The sequence below is a fragment of the Bufo gargarizans genome, chromosome 9 (assembly GCF_014858855.1).
Source record: "Bufo gargarizans isolate SCDJY-AF-19 chromosome 9, ASM1485885v1, whole genome shotgun sequence".
NCBI lineage: Eukaryota > Metazoa > Chordata > Amphibia > Anura > Bufonidae > Bufo > Bufo gargarizans.
In genome coordinates this window covers 163538252-163561895 of record NC_058088.1, presented here as the reverse complement: position 1 = coordinate 163561895, position 23644 = coordinate 163538252, and the positions used below count along the sequence as shown (strand labels likewise).

General features: G+C 45.7%; 1 protein-coding gene across 1 annotated transcript in view; it reads left to right on the top strand.

The window, feature by feature from the left end:
- PSMB7 (proteasome 20S subunit beta 7) overlaps positions 1-23644 on the top strand; it is a 62500-nt gene that overhangs the window by 1297 nt on the left and 37559 nt on the right. The window contains exons 2-5 of the mRNA XM_044268610.1: positions 335-428; positions 7628-7725; positions 10001-10141; positions 19477-19592. Coding sequence (XP_044124545.1) covers positions 335-428; positions 7628-7725; positions 10001-10141; positions 19477-19592 — 449 coding nt within the window. The remainder of the gene's footprint in view (positions 1-334; positions 429-7627; positions 7726-10000; positions 10142-19476; positions 19593-23644) is intronic.

Sequence of the window (23644 nt, the reverse complement as noted above, 5' to 3'; positions counted from 1 at the left end):
TCCGCAAATTGCGGAACACACACGGGCTGGTATCCGTGTTTTGCGCATTCGCAATTTGTGAACCGCAAAACACTTACGGACGTCTGAATGGACCCTAATGCAGAGGAAGCAGCTGATCAGTTGGGCCCAGGTGTCGGACCCCCGGCGATCTGATACTGATGACCCATTCGAAGGATAGGCCATCAATATATCCCGCCTTTAAAATGGGACACGCGCAGTGCTATTTTATTTATTACCAATGACAGATTGCGCGACTGACTCTCGCAATGCAGGTGTGAACACAGCTCAAGGTATAGAAAGTTATGAGAATGTTCCTTGTGTTTCTGTCCATTAGAAATGCTCTTTTGGAAAAGGAATTAACACAGAAAGGGCACAAGCTTCCCGCAGCTCGCAAAACTGGGACCACGATTGTCGGAGTGGTGTTCAAGGTAAGACTTTTGAGGGTACCCTCTCCCTTTGTGTGTTTGCAGCATATCGCAGAACTGGCTGGAAATTCCCATGTGGGGCCGAGTTTAATGCAGGTAATTCCTATTTAAAGGTCCATTTACACGTGCCGACCGAGCAGGCAGGTATCAGGAATGAACCATTCTATTCCGTTTACTACCTGCTCGTCAGGGGAGACGAGAGCGGCTTTTACATGCAGCAATCATGTCTGTGGATGTGCGGTGGCTGCTGCGATTGGTAGTCCCCGCACAGGACCATTGTTTCTGGGCAGCAGATCCCAATTTACACAGCATGATGAGGTACTGTAGGAGTCTGTGTCAGCGATGCTTACACATTTGCTCTTTCGTCGGGTAGGGTTGTCACGATACCAATTTTTTTTTTTCGTTTCGAGACCATAAAAAAGTATTACCCTTCCATACCAATGCGAAAAACACCAAAAAAAGCGTGTTTTATGGAACGTCCGGCCCATATTAGAACAGTCCTGTCCTATTTTTGGGGGGGGACAAGGTGACTAAAAATAGCGAACCGTGCAGTTTTTATATATTTTTTTTCTCTGTTACGTCATTCGCCACATAGGAGAGATTTTTTTTGTGTATATATTTTATATGTAACATAGGGAAAGGGGATGATTTCGCTAGGCTATGCCCCCATTGTCTTATAGGGGCGGGTCCCAGCGGTGGTATATAGAGAGCTGAGCCCCGCAAGGTGGTGGCTGGAGGACTCTGATCCGGCCACCATCAAGCCGGCTCCCCATAGAAGTGAATGGGAGCATGCGCGGCCCCCGCTCCCATTTATTTCTATGGGGCTGACGGAAATGGCCAAGCCAACGGCTTGCGCAGTGCGCCCTCCTTCACTTGCGGGGCTCCGGTCTTGATATAGGTGCGGGTCCCAGCAGTGGGACCCGCACCTATAAGACAATGGGGGCATTTCCTAGTTATATACCCCCATTGTCCATAACACAACCCCTTTAATTTTTTGTCTACCAATGAGAAGGGGAGGAGGGGACCCTGTGGCTATTGCCAACAATTACTAATACTTGGGGGTGGGGGGCACTGCACCACGAACGATTTATGATTTGTAATACTGAGGTTGGGGGGGGGGGGGGGGGGCACGCCACCAATGAAGATAATTAACCTGTTGTATACAAATGTAAGATGTGGGTGACGGCAGTATCGCATCCCCGGCCTCTATGACAAGGGGCTGTGATCCCGGTGCTGCACCTGAGGGGCTTATTGCCGTGGTTTGGCGGATTGCAGCGCCCTGTCATTAAGGCCGGGTATGTGGTACCTCCGACACCCGCATCCTTCATTTGTATTAAGTGGTTAATTATCTTCATTGGTGGTCACAGCCCTTATCCTCGTCTTCTCATCGGTGGCAGCAGCGGCACAGTGAGATGGAGAGACTGCCTCCTTCTCTCTTGTGCTGCTGATGACAACATGGTGTGCATGGAGAGCAGCACGCGCCATGTTCTCTAACTGATACTATACAGTAGCGCAGGCTAATATAGGAAAATGGTAAAACCCAGTGTCAAATCGATCCGGGTCTAAAAATATCCATTGGGTATCGATACTGCGATATCCGGTGAAACCCTAGTCGCGTGATCAGCAGCACCCTTAGGGTCCATTCACACGTCCGTTTTTTCTTTCCTGATCAGTTCCGTTTTTTCAGGAACAGATCAGGACCAGATCTGGACCTATTCATTTTCAATGGGTCCTGGAAAAAATCGGACAGCACAATGTGTGCTGTCCGTTTCCGTTGTTCCGTTCCGCATGTCCGTTTAAATATAAAACATGTCCTATTCTTGTCCTGAAAAATCGGATCCTGGTACAATACAAAGTCAATGGATCCGCAAAAAACAGATGACAATCGGATGTCATTCCGTATGTCATCCGTTTTTTGCGGATTCCGTTCCAGGAAACACATAACAATTTTTTTTAATTTTTTTTTCAATTTTTTTTCAAAGAAATCCAAACAACTTTATTTGATTATTGAAATGTATACATGTTCCCGTTTTTTGCGGATCCGCAAAAAACGGATGACATACGGAAACATTTTCAGGAACAACGGATCCGCAAAAAACGGACCGTTTTTCAGGATGAAAAAAAACAGGACGTGTGAATGGACCCTAACACGACCCGATTATTGGGAACCAGCCTTCATATGAATGTTCGTTCCCTGTAATCATAATTCTTGTGTAAAACATGGATTTTGCAGTGACCTATGCACAATCCTATGGTCCTGGCCACCAGAGAGGCTGATGCTTTTTTCTAATGTGTGAAAGCACGACCATAATGGATTGCTGGGTGGTCATAACCATGGAAACAAGCAGTGTATAAAATGATGGAAAAAAAAATCCAGCCAGCAAAGGAAGTAATATGGATAATAATGATACATTAGTAAGTGCCTTGTATTAAAGAGGTTATCCAACCCCTGAAATGCCCCCCCTCTATATGCCCAGGGCCCTCATAGACAATGTTCTTGCCTCGCTCCCTGACACCCGCATCGCTTCTGAAGCACACAGAAAGAGGCTCATTCCCTTCACCACCTGCTATTGGCTGCCTCCCCTTCCCCCGGCGCAGGATGTTTTTATCCACACGACGGGGAGATGCAGCGGCGGCCACGCAGGCATCAGAATCGATGTGGGGGCCGGGGCCAGGGCCAGGTAAGTACATTGTGTATGAGTGGCCCGGGCATATGAAGGAGCATTTCAAGGGTTAGGTGACCCCTTTAACTTTATATGATAAATGCCATATTCTGAACTAGAACAACCCCTTTAACCACCTCCGGACCGCCTAACGCACATGTGCGTTCCGGAGGTGGCAGGCTGGCGCACAGTCACGCATATATGCGTCATCTCGCGAGACGCGAGATTTCCTGTGAACGCGCGCACACAGGCGCGCGCGCTCACAGGAACGGAAGGTAAGCGAGTGGATCTCCAGCATGCCAGCGGCGATCGTTCGCTGGCAGGCTGGAGATCCGAATTTTTTAACCCCTAACAGGTATATTAGACGCTGTTTTCATAACAGCGTCTAATATACCTCCTACCTGGTCCTCTGGTGGTCCCTTTTGTTAGGATCGACCACCAGAGGACTCAGGTAGGTCAGTACAGTCGCACCAAACACCACACTACACTACACCCCCCCCCCCGTCACTTATTAACCCCTTATAAACCCCTGATCACCCATGATCACCCCATATAAACTCCCTGATCACCCCCCTGCCATTGATCACCGCCCTGTCATTGATCACCCCCCTGTCAGGCTCCGTTCAGACGTCCGTATGATTTTTACGGATCCACGGATACATGGATCGGATCCGCAAAAAGCATACGGACGTCTGAATGGAGCCTTACAGGGGGGTGATCAATGACAGGCTGGTGATCACCCATATACACTCCCTGATCACCCCCCTGTCATTGATCACTCCCCTGTAAGGCTCCATTCAGACGTCCGCATGATTTTTACGGATCCATGGATACATGGATCGGATCCGCAAAACACATGCGGACGTCTGAATGGAGCCTTACAGGGGGTGATCAATGACAGGCGGGTGATCACCCATATACACTCCCTGATCACCCCCCTGTCATTGATAACCCCCCTGTAAGGCTCCATTCAGACGTCCGCATGCGTTTTGTGGATCCGATCCATGGATCCGTAAAAAATCATGCGGATGTCTGAATGGAGCCTTACAGGGGGGGTGATCAGTGACAGGGGGGTGATCACCCTGATTACCCTGATCACCCCCTGTCATTGATAACCCCCCTGTAAGGCTCCATTCAGACGTCCGCATGCGTTCTGTGGATCCGATCCATGGATCCGTAAAAAATCATGCGGATGTCTGAATGGAGCCTTACAAGGGGGGTGATCAGTGACAGGGGGGTGATCACCCTGATCACCCCCTGTCATTGATAACCCCCCTGTAAGGCTCCATTCAGACGTCCGCATGCGTTCTGTGGATCCGATACATGTATCCATGTATCCGTAAAAAATCATGCGGATGTCTGAATGGAGCCTTACTGGGGGGGTGATCAGTGACAGGGGGGTGATTACCCTGATCACCCCCTGTCATTGATAACCCCCCTGTAAGGCTCCATTCAGACGTCCGCATGTGTTTTGTGGATCCGATCCATGGATCCGTAAAAAAATCATGCGGATGTCTGAATGGAGCCTTACAGGGGGGGTGATCAATGACAGGGGGGTGATCAGGGAGTCTATATGGGTGATCACCCCCCTGTCATTGATCACCCCCCCCCCCCCCCCCCCCCCCGGTAAGGCTCCATTCAGACATTTTTTTTGGCACAAGTTAGCGGAAATTTTTTGTTTGTTTTTGTTTTTGTTTTTTCTTACAAAGTCTCATATTCCACTAACTTGTGTCAAAAAATAAAATCTCACATGGACGCACCATACCCCTCACGGAATCCAAATGCGTAAACATTTTTAGACATTTATATTCCAGACTTCTTCTCACGCTTTAGGGCCCCTAAAAAGCCAGGGCAGTATAAATACCCCACATGTGACCCCATTTCAGAAAGAAGACACCCCAAGGTATTCCGTGAGGGGCATATTGAGTCCATGAAAGATTGAAATTTTTGTCCTAAGTTAGCGGAAAGTGAGACTTTGTGAGAAAAAAACAAAAAAAAATCAATATCCGCTAACTTATGCAAAAAAAAAAAAAAATTCTAGGAACTCGCCATGCCCCTCATTGAATACCTTGGGGTGTCTTCTTTCCAAAGTGGGGTCACATGTGGGGTATTTATACTGCCCTGGCTTTTTAGGGGCCCGAAAGTGTGAGAAGAAGTCTGGGATCCAAATGTCTAAAAATGCCCTCCTAAAAGGAATTTGGGCCCCTTTGCGCATCTAGGCTGCAAAAAAGTGTCACACATCTGGTATCGCCGTACTCAGGAGAAGTTGGGGACTGTGTTTTGGGGTGTCATTTTACATATAACCATGCTGGGTGAGAAAAATATCTTGGTCAAATGCCAACTTTGTATAAAAAAATGGGAAAAGTTGTCTTTTGCCAAGATATTTCTCTCACCCAGCATGGGTATATGTAAAATGACACCCCAAAACACATTGCCCAACTTCTCCTGAGTACGGCGATACCAGATGTGTGACACTTTTTTGATGCCAAGGTGGGCAAAGGGGCACATATTCCAAAGTGCACCTTTCGGATTTCACCGGTCATTTTTTACAGATTTTGATTGCAAAGTTCTTCTCACACATTTGGGCCCCTAAATTGCCAGGGCAGTATAACTACGCCACAAGTGACCCCATTTTGGAAAGAAGACACCCCAAGGTATTCCGTGAGGGGCATGGCGAGTTCCTAGAATTTTTTATTTTTTGTCGCAAGTTAGTGGAATATGAGACTTTGTAAGAAAAAAATAAAATAAAAAAATCATCATCATTTTCCGCTAACTTGTGACAAAAAATAAAAAGTTCTATGAACTCACTATGCCCATCAGCGAATACCTTAGGGTGTCTACTTTCCGAAATGGGGTCATTTGTGGGGGTTTTCTACTGTTTGGGCATTGTAGAACCTCAGGAAACATGACAGGTGCTCAGAAAGTCAGAGCTGTTTCAAAAAGCGGAAATTCACATTTTTGTACCATAGTTTGTAAATGCTATAACTTTTACCCAAACCATTTATTTTTTGCCCAAACATTTTTTTTTTATCAAAGACATGTAGAACAATAAATTTGGCGAAAAATTTATATATGGATGTCGTTTTTTTTGCAAAATTTTACAGCTGAAAGTGAAAAATGTCATTGAGCATGTCAGCAGCAATAAAATACCACCAAATGAAAGCTCCATTAGTGAGAAGAAAAGGAGGTAAAATTCATTTGGGTGGTAAGTTGCATGACCGAGCGATAAACGGTGAAAGTAGTGTAGTGCAGAAGTGTAAAAAGTGCTCTGGTCATGAAGGGGGTTTCACCTAGCGGGGCTGAAGTGGTTAAAGGCGTTGTCCGAGTTTTTTTTTTTTTTGTTCTTTGTATGTTTCTAATTAAGCAAATGTAAGGGCTTTACCATGCACTTACTGCATCTACAGTTGCTGCTTTCTCAGATTTCACCGAGGGTCACATGACCTGTGATGTCAGCTTCTCTCCCTGCTCTGATGTTTTGTGCACAAGCCTGAGGGAGCTGATCTGTGTCTGTACACCGACATCACTGTGCTGGCCACGCCCCCTATACTGGCTGCTGCTGTCTGCCCTCTCCCTGGATTCTTCAGGAAAATTTTTAACCGCTTCAGCAGCACAGACACAGGGCTGAAGGCTTTACTGATTAGCTACTGGCAGTGAGGAGACAAATGCTGGGCACAGGAGCTGACACACTAGAGAAGTTCTGCAGAGTATTGCACAAGAAAAGCTAGGGGGGAAGATTCTGTGTGTATCAGCATTGTACAGCTGGGACTTGTAGTCCTACACATACAACATGCTGCTGAGTCTCCCAGCAGGCAGACATGTCACTCAGGGCAGCTCTTGTATTCACTCCCTTTGCAGAGCAGGCGGAAGGGCAGAGGTTATTATTGCAGGTAAACAAAGGGCCATAAGGGAACCAGGGAAATGAGGAAATATAATTTGTTTGCCTCAAACTTGCTTAGCTTAGTTATATATTGCAGATTTACAGATATATATATAACAATGGCGGCACTGGAAACAATGAGGGTGCTATGTCTAGGGATGTAGCAGCTTACCCCGTCAATAGGAGAAGAAAAAAGGACAGCACTCCAAGTAAAAATTAGTGATGTTTAATCACCCATGTGAAGGCAAAATGTGAAGCCTTCACATGGGTGACTAAACATCACTAATTTTTACTTGGAGTGCTGTCCTTTTTTCTTCATATATATATATATATATATAATTTTCAAAGAAGAGGCAGCACTCCAGAATTTCTGTAAAAACGACCCACTTTAATCTCCCCTGTGCAACGTTTCAACTACTCCTTGCAGTCTTTTTCAAGCACCGACTTCTGCACCCGACTACATCCACAAGTGCTGCTGCTCTTTCTTTGTATTGTGTGTGTGTATATATATATATTATTAACCCCTTTTAAGGTAATGCAATTTGCTCATTTCCGCTTTGACAGGTCATTGAAGCCTCTCCTGGTGGGGAGTATTAGCCATGTTCTAGTAGACTTTTGATTAGCTTTGGCCTTATTCTGAAAACTTATTTTTATCTCCACAGGATGGTATTATACTTGGCGCTGATACCAGAGCCACAGAAGGGATGGTGGTAGCTGACAAGAACTGCTCTAAGATCCATTACATAGCTCCCAATGTCTAGTAAGTGTCTGTAGAATATAAGGTGGCACGTCTTACCTACATAACAATAGTGTCTAGCAGCTATCTCAGTACCTACCCGATATTTGCAGTTATGATAGGCAAGCTATTCACTGCTTTTTTTAATTTTTTTATTTTATTAAATCTTCACTTTCTGAAATTGTCTGATGTGACAGAGGTCCAGTGATGGAACTATCGCTATCGGGTGGCCTGGGCCTCACCTGTCAGTACACACACGGTAACGATTACTGTATGAGGCCCAGGCCATCATGGATAATGGACACAGCAGTCGGACTCGGGCACACATCTCACTGCTGGGTCTGTCAACCGTCATGGCCGGATCTCGTTTCTTGACTGTGCTGACAGTCTGATATTGATGACCTATCTTGAGGATAAACCATCAATATTTTTTCCATGATAAGCCCATTAAAAACAGCTCAGGTAAGATGTCTGCCTCTCTAATCGTGTTCAGCAAATAGAATAAAAATTTGCATTAAGGAAATAAAACAAATTGGAAAAGAAGGATATGTGTATGTACCTAGTTTTAACTGGCAGAAAATTTAACGGGACCCTTTTTGTTAGAAAGGGATATTTTTTAACTTAATATTCATAGAAATTTTTCGTTTCTTGTTCATTTTAGCAGTACAGATAGGTAATCCATTGCAAGATTATTGCTGTTGTGAGGGCAAGATGATATCTGCTAGTATAATATTAGCTGTAGAAATTTGGATAACTGTATGACAGCTCTATTGTTCTATAGATAGGCTTAGTTAAAGATGTCCACAGGAGGGCATTGCACTTATCAGTGTAAGGGTCCATTCACACGTCCGTTGTTTCTTTCCTGATCTGTTCTGTTTTTTGCTGAACAGATCTGGACCAGATCTGGACCCATTCATTTTCAATGGGTCCTGAAAGAAAATCTGACATTGTGCTGTCCGTTTTTTTTTCAGGACCCATTGAAAATGAATGGGTCCAGATCTGTTCAGCAAAAAACGGAACAGATCAGGAAACAAACAAAGGACGCGTGAATGGACCCTTAGGCGTTGTTCACATTTCTGTTTTTCACTGACGAGTGCTGTCTTGGGTTTTCTGCGGATAGGTTTTAGAGGAGAACAATAAGAAAAAAATATTTTCCATTACACCTCAGGTCAGACCAGCAATCAGACCCCCAATGTCAATCAGACCTTAGATCAGACCCCCCAGTGCAAATAATATAAAAAAAACTCACTTACCTCTCCTGCTCCTGGACGCCATTGTGATCCTCTTCATCCTGCTGTCGGCTAGGTATTGCGGCGCACAGTGTGAGGTCACAGAGCGCCCTCACGCTGTGCGCAGCCCTGCACAGCCAATAGCCGAGCCGAGGACCAGGAAGCGTTGAGTACAGAGCCTTCACTGCTTACTGGTCCTCCGGTACTAGTGAAGCGCTACCATAATGGAAGCCCTTCATTAGTATTCGCCCCATAAGACGCAGGGGCATTTCCCCCCCACTTTGGGGGAAAAAAGTGCGTCTTATGGGGGCGAAAAATACGGTAGTTTTTCATGGAAATGTAAACAAGGCCTAATATGTGATGCTCTGTCACTCACCCTCCCTCTTCCTTCTCTGGCCGCAGAGAATGGTCTGAGTGAGAAAGTCAAAGAGGGCCACTTGCTGTGCGAAAGGTCCAAACAAAAGAGGTTAAAGGCTATGGACACCTTCGGGCAATATTTTTTTTCTGATTGCATTTTACTCCTTCTGGGACTTTGCCGATTCTGTTTACAAGATAAGTGCGGGTCCCAGAGGTGGGACCCATACCTATCAGACAATGAGGGCATATCATAGTGAGATATATGCCCCCATTGTCTGAGATGACACAACCCCTTTAAGTGATCAGGAGATCGGATAAGAGCTCTAAAGGAGCCGTCAGCTGATGGAACTCAGGAGCAGTAGTCTACAAAAAGACATTTTTTTTTTTTTTTTTTTTTATTAATTGCAAAAACTGCTGAAAATATTTTTAATTAAAGCATTTTAGCCCAAAATGAGTAAAATGCAATCATAAAAAATTGCCCGAAAGGTGTCGAATAGCCTTAAAAAAACCAGGACGGGAAGTAGAAAACATGGAGTGACTTCTAAAAATTTTATTCATAAACCCATCCACACACTTTTTTTTTTATAGTAATGACACCAAATATTCCTATATAGGTTATTAATATTAAAACACTTCTTGTCCCTTTAAGCTGGTAGCAAGTTTGTTTCGCTGCCTAAGTCATTTTGACATATTGTGTTATGTTTATTTTTTAGCTGTTGCGGTGCTGGAACAGCGGCTGATACAGAAATGACAACCCAGATGATCTCTTCCAACATGGAGCTCCACTCTTTGTCGACAGGACGTTTACCCAGAGTAGCGACTGCTAACCGAATGCTTAAGCAGATGCTGTTCAGGTAAGATGTGGGAAAGGCGGCCGTGGGGCCCAGTGACTCAAGCCAATTATTTAGGTCCCGCAATGTGGGTTCAGTGTATCTGGAGCAGTGACCAAGCGGTGACTTTTGAACACATATGGTTGGTAAATTAACACTGACTCTGTGATTTTCCTTTCCTTTCCCTGCCTTTCCGGAGCTGTAATTATTTAAAACATTTTTTTACATTCACATAGTCATGTGAGGGCTTGTTTTTTGTGGGACAAGTTGAACTTCCTAATACCATACCATTTTGTGGGAAACGGAGAAAAAAATTCCAAATAGGGTGAAATTTGAAGAAAGAAAAAAATATTCTGCCACAGTTTTTTATCGGTTTTATTTTTACGGCGCTCAATATGCGGTAAAACTGACATCTGATCTTCATTCTCTAGGTCAGTTCGATTATGGTGATACCACATATGTATAGTTTTTCTTGTGTTTTCATACTGGAAAAAGTTTTCTTGTCATTGCCATATTGTGTACCCCATAACTTTTATCTACGGAGCTGTATGAGGGCTCATTTTTTGCAAGACGATCTGTTGTTTTTACTAATACCTTTTTTGGGTATGTGACTTTTTGATCAGTTTTTCTATATATATTTTAATAGTACGGGAGTTTTTGCATGAGTTGTTCCCCTTGATTATTTTTTTTATTTATTTATTTTTCCTTTTTGTTTTTGAGGAAAGTGGGATGATTTTAATTTTTATATATGTTTTATTTTTTTAAACTTATATTTTTTTTACTTTTACTTAAAAAATAAAAATAAAATCAGATTGCAACTTGTATTAAATAATGGAATTTGCTCCATTATAACATACAGAAAACGAGATTTTTGTACTCACCGTAAAATCTGTTTCTCTTCCGTTCATTGGGGGACACACCGGGTAATTGCAACCAAAAAAGCCACCTTATAAGATAGGAAGCACAGCGACACCTGCTGAAAAGGCTCAAACGGAAAAGATTGTTGAGTGTTGAGCGCTAGAGTAAGATCCCAAGGATCCTACGGAGGACTGAAAGGGGGCCCAGCATGCTCCACCCCCTGCAGAAAAGTACAAACGGACAAAAGCGAAGCAAAAATTCGCTGAAAAAGAATGGAGAGAGCAGACACTTGCCCTTTAAGAGAGCTGAGAGCCAGGCCCAGGTCCATGCCCGACTGTAGGAAAGCCAAAAGTCGCGGCAAGGAAAAGCGAACAGGAGACAGCTGTTGCCGCTCGCACCAACTAAAGTAGGACTTCCAGATCCGGTGGTAGATTCTGGAAGACTGAGGCTTCCTGGCCCGAATCATGGTCTGGACCACTGCATCAGAAAACCCACGAGCTTTCAATATGGCGGCTTCAACAGCCATGCCGTTAAATGTAGTGACCCTAAATTCGGGTGCAAGATTGTCCTCTGCAACAGCAGGTCATCCCGAAGAGGAAGACTCCAAGGTTCGTCGGCGAGAAGGCCTAATAGGGACGCGTTCCACACCCTTTGCGGCCAATCTGGGGCCATGAGAATAACGGGCAGTCCCTTTGACCTGATCTTCCAGAGAAGACACAGAATGAGAGGAAGGGGCGGGAACACATAAGGAAATGTGAACCGACTCCACGGCATCAACATCGCGTCACATGCCAGGGCCATAGGGTCCCTGGACCGCACGACAAAGTCCTTGACCTTGTTGAAGCCTGAGGCCATGAGATCCACATCCGGCTGACCCTACCTCTTCCAGATGGCCTGAAAAACCTGTAGGTGAAGAGCCCACTCGCAGGGATCGAGGTGCTCCCGGCTGAGGAAGTCTACGATTCAGTTGCCGATGCCGGGTATGTGAACTGCCGACAGTGCCGGAACATGTTTTTCCGCCCAGCTGAGAATCTGCGCCGTCTCCGCCATGACTGCTGGGCTCCGGGTGCTGCCTGGTGATTGATGTAGGCCTCTGCCGTGTAGTTGTCGGACTGCACCCTCACTGGACAACCCCTGAGATGGTTTGCCCCAATGTCGCAGAAAGACCATCCACCATCTGTAGGCCCTGCGCACTGGGGCAAGGAGACGCATTGGCTAATCCAAGGAGGCTGGGAAGCGATCCCAGCTGGACAGAATGGCTCGCTGAAGCGTACTGGTATGGAATTGAGCATAGGATACAATCTGCAGACGAAGAGCGGATAGTTTATCTGAAGGCAAGAACACCTTGGCCTGACAAGTGTCCAGTACCATGCCCAGATAAGTCAACCGCTGCGATGGATAAAGACAAGATTTCTGCCTGTTCAGGGTCCATCCAAAGCGCTCCAGGGTGTCTAGAACAATGTTCAAGCTGTCCGCCGTCCCCTGGAATGACGGACCCTTCACCAGGATATCGTCTAAGTACGGGATCGCCATGATCCCCCTGGCATGGAGCAGGGCCATGACTACCGCTAGAACCTTCGTAAAGACCCTGGGAGCCATGGCCAGGCCGAACGGGAGGGCCACAAACTGGTAGTAAAATGGACCTTTCAAACCGGAGAAACCTCTGATGACTGACTCATATGGGCACATTAAGATGAGCGTTCTTGATGTCTATTGAGGACAGGTACTCCCCCCGGTTCCATGGACGCAATAACCAACCTCAGTGACTCCATCCGGAATCTGCGGACGCGAAGGAAACTGTTGCGAGCCTTGAGGTCCAGAACGGGACGGACCGTCCACTTTTTTTGAAAACCACAAAGAGATTGGATTAAAAGCCCTGAAAACGGACTTGCGCAGGAACCGGAACAATCACACCTTGCTGCAGCAGCGTGTGAATTGCCAGAAAAAAAGAATCTGCGGGAGAGGCCGGAGGAGACGACCGAAAAAAAAAAAAAAAAAACAGGGCGGAGGGGAGGACTTAAAGTCCAGCTTCTCTGCATTGACCTCCCCCTGTTGACAGGAATGCCAAGAAGGCCGCGGCTTAAAGGAAGGCTTGCACTTCTTGCCTGCAGCCAACTTATCGGACGCTCCCTTGGGGCCAGAAAAACTCTGAAAGGGACGAAAAAAAGGCATCCGCTTTTTTTACTTATTAGACCGCCACCTGTTCTGTGGTAAATAGGTGCTCTTACCACCTGTAGCGTCCGAAATGATCTCATCCAGGCGATTACCAAAAAGTCTGCCGCTGATAAAGGGGAGGGCCGTCAGGGTGTGCTTTTGAAGCATTATCTGCCGCCCAGCATGAGAGCCATAGGGTACGGCGAATAGCCACCAACAGGGCTGACGAGCGAGCCATAAACCTGGCCACGTCCAAAGATGCTTCACAAATATATGCACGGACATGCGAGAGCTGCAGGGCCACGTCTGCAAGTTCCCCCGTGGGGTCTTCTGAGTCGAGACCCTGATGTGAATTACTTGTCCACTCTCCCATAGCCTTGCTCACCCATGTAGATTTTGCAAACGCGTCCAGTATCTTTGATATCAGAAAAAGAAGCCGCACTGGCAAGGTAGTATGTTTAGCCAAGCGGGAAACTGGCGGGTCCTCTATAGGTGGAGCTGACCACTTCTTAGTCAAATCCTCCGGAAATGGACGTTCCAGCGTTTTGGCAACATGAAATGTTTATCAGGGAAATCCCACTCCTTGGAGAGAGAGGAATCAAACCTGGTGGCTGGGAAAACACTTGTGCGAATGACGGGACTTCCTAAAGGAAGCGCCCGTGCCGACAGGTGACTGAGCTAGATCCTCATACTGCAACGTCTCAATAACTGCCATAATTAAATTGTCCACCATGAAGGATAGTTTGGGCGACTGACCCTCCTCTGAGACAACATCCTCATCTGACCCTCTCTCCTCGGAACATGCCTCTTCAACTGAGGACATGTCGGAGTGAACTCTCTAGCAGGAGGAGGAGAGGCTGAGGACATGGGAGACACAGAACCCCTTTTGAGGAAGTTCTGGCCTGTTTTGTAGGGCGGCCACGATGGGCACGAGCCCCATGATCCCCAGTGTCGGGCTGGTCAGAGGACTGCCTTGCTGACAAACGCCCCAATATATCCACAATAGCATTGTTGGTATTGGAGACCTTCTCTACCACCCTAGACAGGGAACGCGCCCATTCCAGTTCTTCCGTAGGTTGGGCAGCGGGAAGCAATGGGTCTGGAGCCGAGCCACTTGATGGCGGCGCAGCACACGCAAAGCAGAGGGAGTCTGAGGGAATGGAAATTTTGCGCGACATGATGTGCAGGCAACATGACACACCAAAGGGACCGCCTGCTTCGGGCCTGGGTTCAGACATAATGATGCCCCTGTCACCCCAATGAGGCAAATGGGAAGGTTAGGCCCTGCAAGAAGGGACAAACACTTACCCAGCCTGTGTCCCTCCAAACGCCAGTCAGACACTCATTTCCCGCCAGGAGCTTTAAAAATCCGGAAGTGGGTGGAGCCCACTCTCCCACTGCTCTGCTGCTGATGTGGGGGCAGGGCGAACACAACATTCCCCCCCCCCTCCCCAAATGACCCCCGGTATCCCGTCTTCTGGTTGGGCGTGCAGGCTGTTTAACCCCTTAGGGACACAGCCTTATTTCACCTTAAGGACCAGGCCATTTTTGGCAAATCTGACCACTGTCACTTTAAGTGGTGATAACTTTAAAACAGGAAAATAGTGTTTAGAGAGGGCTCACTTCCTGGACAATAATAGGAGTGGGTGCACCTACAAAGAAGATTACACCCAATGTGTGTGTGTGTGTGTGTGTGTAGTAGGGCACACCTACACTTGGACACACATAGGAGATTTGGTAAATGCAATTTATTCAAACAATGTGTACGATAACACATATGTATAATAACACATAAAACTTGATTAAACAAATATTCGCATGCTGTAAATTCTCATAAAAATAAATAAAATGTACACGGAATCACACACTTGAATATAGTCATATGGACAGAGAAGGATCAATCCTTCCAACTATGTTTGTCTGTAGAATGATGCTTGTATAGCAAATCAGAAATATTCAGCTCTTTAAAACAGTTCGTAATCCTCTGATTCTGCTATACTGTCTTCCATGTATTATCAAGGAGCCCCTGCGCGGGCAGTATTATTGCTACATGTATGCCATACTTGTGCTATACTCTTTTAATAAAACGAGTTTAAAAAAAAAAAACAGTTCGTAATGTTCAGGAAATGTGAGGCAAAGTTCACAAGGGTAAGTGGTCTTGTCACTTATATTCCTTTTGTTCACTTTTTATATATGCACTAGTTCAGCGATGGTTTCTTACTCACGGTTATGCCGGCTATGTTGCGGTTAGCATGGCGTCCCACGTATGTTCCGCTTGCAGGCAGTGATATAGCTACCAGGGTATGGATCCAGGGATCTTGGGTCATCAATTGCAGGAGTGCCGCAGTTAGGAATTTGTAGGTGGAGATTCCTACCAGGTGCTCTGATTAAGCAGCAGGCTGGTTTTTACTGCGGCCATCAATCTTAGATTTTCTCCTGCCAATTTTGTTGGATGCCGATCCCTTTACTATGGTTGGTATAAAGCACTTCAATACTCCGGTTATATATTCAGTTTCATGGGATCCTTTTTCACCAAACGCGTTTCGGAGTTGGCTACGACTCCTTCCTCAGTGGCTAGTGTTCCCATGAGACTGGTCGTCTTTTATATCCAGCTATCCAGGTGTGAATTGATTCAGATGCATTAAAAACATGGAATGGAGTTTTCTGACCATACGCAATGCTATTGTAGCAAACATGTTTATCTGTATATATTTCCAATATAAAACTTAAATGCGGTCTATCAAATGTGCAGAGATATACTCCGCTCACAGCACAACTTTTTTTTTTATATATATATTTTGGTCTACAGAGCTGCATGAGGGCTTGTCTTTTACGGGACAAACTGTCGTTTTTATTGGTACCATTTTTTTTGTGGTGCATATGACTTTTTATTGTTTGTTTATATGTAAAATTGGGAAAGGGGGTGATTTTAAACTTTTTACATTTAACTATTAGCCCCTTAGGGAGCTAGAAACTGGGATCTTTTAATTCTGTTAGGGTGAATTGCATTCTGACGTGCTCCCTGCTGAGCTGTGCCTCGTGCACAGCTTAGCAGGGATGTTACTTAGACGGTTTGTCGTGGTAACCGATCAGAGCACCGCAGTTCCACTCGCCACATTTATCTTAATTTATGCCAGTTTTCTAATGTAAATGAAGCTGCAGTAGATTTCTGTTTAGGCACACGGACTGCTGAAGGATGTGCAAATTTATGAGGAGGCCTGTGCCGCGTCATAAATTTGACACTTCCCATGACAGCGCACAGGGTGTCATAGAATGGCATAAAAATAACTCTTCCCCCAGTGTGCGTAAAATCAACCCTAGCGCATAGAATCGTCTTATCTGAGAATAGTCTTTGCATCCTAAGCATCTATCCAACAGACTTGTGTATCAGAATCTCTAGGGGATCAGATCTAATCCTGTAGAGGAGCACTAGCCATTCAGAAACCTGTCTGTGATCACTTCTCTGTAGTAAATGCAAAAAGGGTTATAAATAATATTGGAAAAATATTTAGATCCTTATATCCTGCAGCTATAATACGCTATTACAAGGCACTGATGTACGGATCCACAACAGTGTTACAGATGCATACCATGAGGATCTGTAAGGCCGAGTTAACACTTCAGTTATTGTGAGCCAAAACCAGGTGCGGGTCAAAAACGCAGAACAGAACAAAATCTTTCCATTATACCTAATCTCTGAGTAGACTTCTACTGGTTTTGGCTCACAATAACTGATGGAAATAGAAGACCAAATACCTGAAGTGTGAGAAAAATGAAGTTTTAATATATGCAGATGAGCCTCTAGGAGCAACGGGGGCATTGCTTTTACACCTAGAGGCTCTGCTCTCTCTGCATCTACAGCATCCTCTGCACTTTGACTGATGGGGCCAGGCTCGATGACGTTTTCACTGCCCTGGCCTGACAAAGTGCAGAGGACGCGGCAGTTGGAGAGAGCGGAGCCTGTAGGTGTAACGGCAACTCCTCCGTTGCTCCTAGAGGCTTATTTGCATATATTAAAACTTCATTTTTCTCTACAATGCGGGCTCATATGAACATGGGACCAACACTGATGCCTTCAGCTGCCATGTAACAGGTCAGCCAGTTTCATAGGTAAACTGCTGACAGATGCCCTTTAGATTAGGTTAGATTCTGCTGCGGATGTCCACTTGCTGGTAGTCCGCACTTGTCAGCATCCCCATAGTGTGATGGTCAGCTGTGCCGCATCGCAAAGCGGAATCTGTATGGGCTAAGCAGTGTGTCAGCATGCTGAAGGCTTGTACAAGTAGCACTTCATAAACTGCCTGGCTGACAACCAGCGGGGAGAGAAGCTTAGACCCCACCGAACAGGAGACAATCCTCACACTGCGCTGACAAATGATATTGCCTCCAATTCTCCGGGCTCCGTCCTGTCAGCCATTGTTCTAAAGCTTTACTTTACAGGAATGTGAAGCGTTGTCTGCGCCCGAGATTGAATCGCTTCTCATTGTGTTCATTTGTCTGACACGGAAAAGCACGCAGGAGAGAGGCTCTGCATGGCGGCTCCCCCATGAAATATTTATTCCAATTGCAGCAGCGGAACGGTTTAATTCTGCAAGGAGTTTTCAGCAGCTCTAGGCAGACGCCATACATCACTGCGTGGAAGCAAATAGGAGTGTGTACATCATTTTAAAGTTTTAAGGAGAGGAGATCTGGGTTTCTGCCTCTGGCTTAGTGTCAAGCATCAGACACTCGCAAATCAATTACGTTGGACTACTTTAGTTTTAGGAAGTTTGTAGAAAGGTGTCAAATGAAAGGGAGCTTTGTGCCGTTTACACAGATGAGGAGTCCGCTTTATACAGACAAAGCTCCTGTCTCGTTTAGTCAAGAGGGGTGTCGGCGTACATCTTTATAGGCAGTTTTTTTTAACGTTCCGGCTGTCAGGCCAGAGGCGGAGGCATTGGGTGGAGTAAAATTAAGAGAAGTTGCAGGTTTTTGTGGCGGTTCAAGTTCTAGTGAATTTAGTAGAATTTTTTTATTTTTATTACTGTTAATAGAAGGGGATACCACAGTGAGTGGCTCCAAAACGTTGCTTCTCACTCTGGAGGACCTGGCCTTACATGGACAGCCCATTGATTTCAGTGAGCATAGCGTAGTACTTCTTCTCACCTGTGGTGGTGCTGCAAGGAAGTTCAACGCCTGCTTACAGGTCTCCTCACAGATGATTGCTTGTGGTCCCTGCAGAGGGCACCTTGGGATCGGATCAGCTTATCATTTGGGGCATTTGAAGGTCAGTTTACTCTTAGTAATTCTCAATAAACAATAATGGGGACACATGATGGTTTATGAAAGTATAAACCACATGATGGTTACATTGTTTTAAGTATTCACAAGGTTTTAGGGTCTATCCCTCATACCCCTTGCAGACATGTCCACTAAGACCAACAAGAGTGGACCTGATTTTAAAGCTGGCCATACACTTAAGATATTGGTCGGCCGTGGGACCAGAATAAAATGCAAGACTGTACTGGCTGAAAAAAAAACCTCCACAGTGGTCCTTTGAACATAGTGGCAAATGACTGGCTGAATTCGATGACAGGCACTGGTACAGCCAGTACTGACCACAGCCGCAAAAAATCTATCCCAACAGGTCACATTTTAGGTAGACACTGACAGTAGTCTACTGTCGGCCATTGTGGACATTCAGCTGAACATCGTTTGAATAGAAGATGTGAACAAAATCAGCCGTGTCGGCCAACCATTGTCCTTGTGTGGGGGGCAGCATGTTATTGCTAAACATTAAACACATTTTTTTCGAATGTTTTTTAGTTTTCTATGTCCTGTATATTAAAATAGATAATATGTTGATCCTGCCTGTTCTATGGACTTGACTTTCCAGCAGTCACCTCATTAGAAGCACAGATACCTCCTCTGTATACAAGATCCACCTTTCACAGCAGATGATGGACACATCTTATCTACTCCTCCTCCCTGCAGTATGACCTCTGCATGGTGAACAGAGCATTACTACAAAAGGGTCCCACAAAAATCAATGATTCTCAAGTCTATCGTGTCTCTGACCCTGGTGGCTGCTGAGAATAGGGGGGAGATTTATCAAAACTGGTGTAAATTAGAGCTGGCTTGGTTCCCCATAGCAACCAATCAGACTTCACCTTTCATTTTTCAGAGCTCCTTTGGAAACTAAGTCAGTTCTACTTTACGCCAGTTTTGATAAATCATTACATATTAGGCTCGGTGTCCAGACGTATTCTTAGACCCTCTTTAATTACTATTGTAGAAAGCGATGGTGACATTCTTATATCTGTATGACATAGTAACTAACTTACAATGTGTTTTCTATCTTCTGACAGGTACCAAGGCTACATCGGTGCTGCCCTTGTACTAGGAGGGGTTGATAGTACTGGCCCACATCTGTACAGCATATACCCCCATGGGTCCACAGACAAGCTTCCTTATGTGACAATGGGTAAGTGAATTATTTTTTGGGTCAGATGAGTTACTATTATATTACTCTTGAGCATGTAATGAGATCTCCAGTGCCATCCCCTTATATTGAGTGTACATTTAATTTTTAAAGGGGTCCTCTCATCTCAAATGTGTAATACATTCGCTGGATGTGCTGTAAATACATGATAGCGGGGTGCCGTGACCCCAATATGCCACTTCATGTCAGAATTCAATGTAGAGGTGGGATTTCAGTAGTCCAATAAGGCCTGATTCACCCGACCGTGCTTGGTCTGGGAAACGCAGCCCATGTGTCGGCTGCATCTCCCCAGGCCCATAGTGATTTATGATACCGTCAGGTCCTATCTGACTCGTACAGTAGACCCATGATCCGTTATCATAAATCAGTATGATGTAGTCAGGTCAGGGGAGCCGCAGTCGGTCCGGTAGATGCAGCCAACACATGGCTTATGTAGGGTTGGGCGATAACAAAAACATTCTCTAGATGATATTAAGACATTTATTGTGATAATGATATATATCACGATAAATGCCCATCCAACAAGGAGACGTTATACTGTATGGTGCTTACACTCTCCATGGGACTCATGACCTGTTGGGTGTAGTAAATCCCCCCCACCTCTTGCATCCACATCTGTGTGCTCTATGCTGAGAAGTAGCTTGTGGGATGGCAGTCGTACGCCAGTATATCATGTATTTGTGCCACTGCCATAACGCAGTGTATATAGCACCACTATTCTATTGTATGGGCTCCGTAGCAGCTACAACAGCTAGTGCTGCACCACAGTGCACTCCCTCTGCAACCTAAGAGTATCCTCTTCCGTAAAACTACAAGTCCCAGGGAGCATACGGACTAATGACGGTGCCCAGTCGTACTTTACTATGCTTCTCATACACCACTGCTGACGAAACCGGAGCGGGAGGGCAGTATACGCTCCAGTGCGCTTCTCCCATATGACGCCACTTTCTTGTCACAAGCTGGGGAGACTTCAGCCTCTACTGTCAGCCTGGCGCATTGGGGATGTGTAGTTCATAAGGCTCACCCAACGGCACATGCTCAGAGGAGGCCACTGCTTTATGAAGTGTATCGGTCTGCGCTTTCCAACTGCCCCTGTGATTCCATTAAAATATTGCAGTATTTAAGAAACGATAATACTGCCATATCGCTGTTTTTTTATATCTCGATTTATCGTAGATACCGGACTATCGCCCAACAATAGGCTTATGTATCCCAAACTGAGAATGTTCGTGTGAATCAGGCCTAACAGATTGCAAGTAGTTACTCTTTGGATTTTCAGGCTTTGCATTACACAGTCTGTCCACTAGGTGATGCTGTTGTACAACTTATTATTAGGCTTGTTATGTAGTAACTTTGTATAGTGTACGGTAGGTGTAAATCTGCAAAAATAACCCCGTTCCTCTCATCTGTCTGTAATTGTATCATAGAGTTGTGTTTAATGATAGAGTAATTGTATATAGATATTTCTTCTCTCATTACAAATGTGACCAAGTACGGCCGTAACCTCAAAAGAATCTTTTGCGTCCAAAAGAGTTTTTCGACGTTTCGTACAATTCTTTTGCGCTTGCCTCTGCTGGTAGTATTCCTTTGCAGTAGTTCGCTAGTTCATGTGCCGGCCAGTTGAATGAGTGGATGGGCCAGAGATACCGGAGCGATATTTGCTGTTTGTAATAGCGGCGAGACCCTTCTGTGGCTTCATAGGTCTGTGGATGTGGAATCTGATATCTGATTATTCACTGGCTTGGATTTTGAAGAAAAACCGGACTTGAACATGAAATGAATGGACACAGAGAATTGGGATTCTTTTGGCCTTCTTTCCTGTTCTCAGATTCCTCTGGTGCTTGAAGAGATTTCCAAAGGATGATGATTCTTTGTGGGGTAATATAAAGCATATACCCTCCTGTGATATCCAGTTCATTTGTGAATCGGTTTTATGTAACTCTTTTTAATTGCAGTATATATATTGTGCTTGCCTTTAGTTACAGCCACTATTACACTCCAGAGCTTAAAGGGGTTGTCCGGGTTCACAGCTGAACCCGGACATATACCTATTTTCACCCAGGCAGCCCCCCCTGACTTTAGCATCAGAGCAGTTCATTTTCTGGAGTTCCGGTGACGTACCAGGCTTTCCTTCCACCCAGCAGTGAGCCCGTTGACGTCCCCGGCACTGATGGGCAGCCTTTAGCGCTGCCCTAGCCTGTAAAACGGCTAGGGCAGCGCTGAAACCGAACACACTGCTGGACGGAAGCCTCCGCCTGGCAGTGTGTTATGGCAAATAAAAGAGCCCTTGCCCTGTGCGATCCTGTGCATGGCAAGGGAGAGCATCGGAGAATGAAATGCCTGGGTGAAATTATGGGTATGTTCGGGTTCAGCTCTGAACCCGGACAACCCCTTGAAAGGAGTGGTTTACCCCTAGGGACCTTTTCTGCCACCCCATCTAGTGTAGCCGGACCCATGGTAGTAATCATACTTGCCTGATTCCCACCTCTGGCTTCCTGCTCCTTTGCTGCATCTCCTGCTCTGCAGATCCCACGTCAACGCCTGGTTTGATGCGAGTCGTATGACCGCTGCAGCCAATCACTGGCCGCAGCGGTCATTTGCTACCTCTGTACATCACATGACCCAGTCACGTGCCACATGGGTAGCAAGTCACTGCTGCAGCGCTCATGACCCGCGTCAAACCGCATGTTGATACAGGGAGACCCAGGATCTGCAGAGCCAACGGGGCAGCAATGGAGCTGCAACCCAGAGGCAGCGATCAGGTAAGTATTATCACCACTGCAGGTCCGGCAAAACTGTGGGGTCTGTAGAAAAAGTCCCCTTTAAAGACATCATGCCACAACAGACATTTAGAATAGGTGATAAATATCTGATTGCTGGGAGCCCCACTGCTTTCAGCCCCGTCTATCACTAGAACAGGGGTCCCAAGCCCCTCATTCCTCCTCATTGCTATCATGCAGTGCATATGTTGTGGCTCGTACCCTGCTGATTAATTCAGTGTCTGTGGGCAGCGCCCAGCTGTTTCTGTCCACCCTATAGACCTTTAATAGAGCAGCAGCACTAATGGTCGACCACCACTTAATTTAAACTCTTACTGCGGTCATACACTAAGGAGGAATGGGAGAGGGGGCTTGGGACCCTCATTTTAGTGACTGCGGCTATAATGTTATGTACAACATATTTCGGCAGGGTACTGGCTCTCCTTAAAGAGACCAGCTGTGTCTGGAGACTTATTGGCAGTGCGCCATGGGAAATTAATATGCAAAGAGCCATCTACCAGGGAAAGAGAACAGTCTCGCTAGCGCCACCTTTTCCATGGGAGACAACTCTTTGTACAACATTTATAATATTACACACTGAAGTTTCTCCTTTTCTTCTTCGCTTCTCTTTATGTATCAGGTTAAATGAACATTTAGGACTAGTTTAATTCTTCAAATTAGTATTGGAGGAACTTTTTTATTTTATTTTTTGACCACCATTTGTTACACATTACAGGGGTGTTGTATTCTTGAAAAGAAAAGGTCGTCATAGTAAGCATTAAGCCGCTTTATATCTAGTGTCTCAGTCCTTTAACGTTTCAAGGGCCGTTGTTTCGCCTCTGGTAGTATCGCAGTCTCTGATGCCGCGCCGTGTTTAAACAGATAATTAGGCTGTTTGGGCAGAGGAGATCTGCTGTGTAAGGTGCCGGGATGATGGAAGGACGTGGCACTGCAGAAAATGCTGATGCCAGCACGGTGCCCTGTCATTAATGAGTTTGAAATTCTAATTAGTCTTCTGGATGCTCTTTTCCCTTTACCCTTGCATTTTAGATTTTTAATTTAAAGGGGTTCTGCAGTTTTTTTAAACTGATTTATCCTCTGGATAGATCATCGGCATCTGATTGGCGGGTGGTCAGACACCCGGGGACCCCCGCCGATTAGCTGTTTGAGAAGGCAGCGGCGCTGGCAGTAGTGCCGCGACCTTCTCGCGGTTTACCGCAGGCCCAGTGACGTCACGACTAGTATCAATGGCCTGGGCGGAGCTAAGCTCTGATC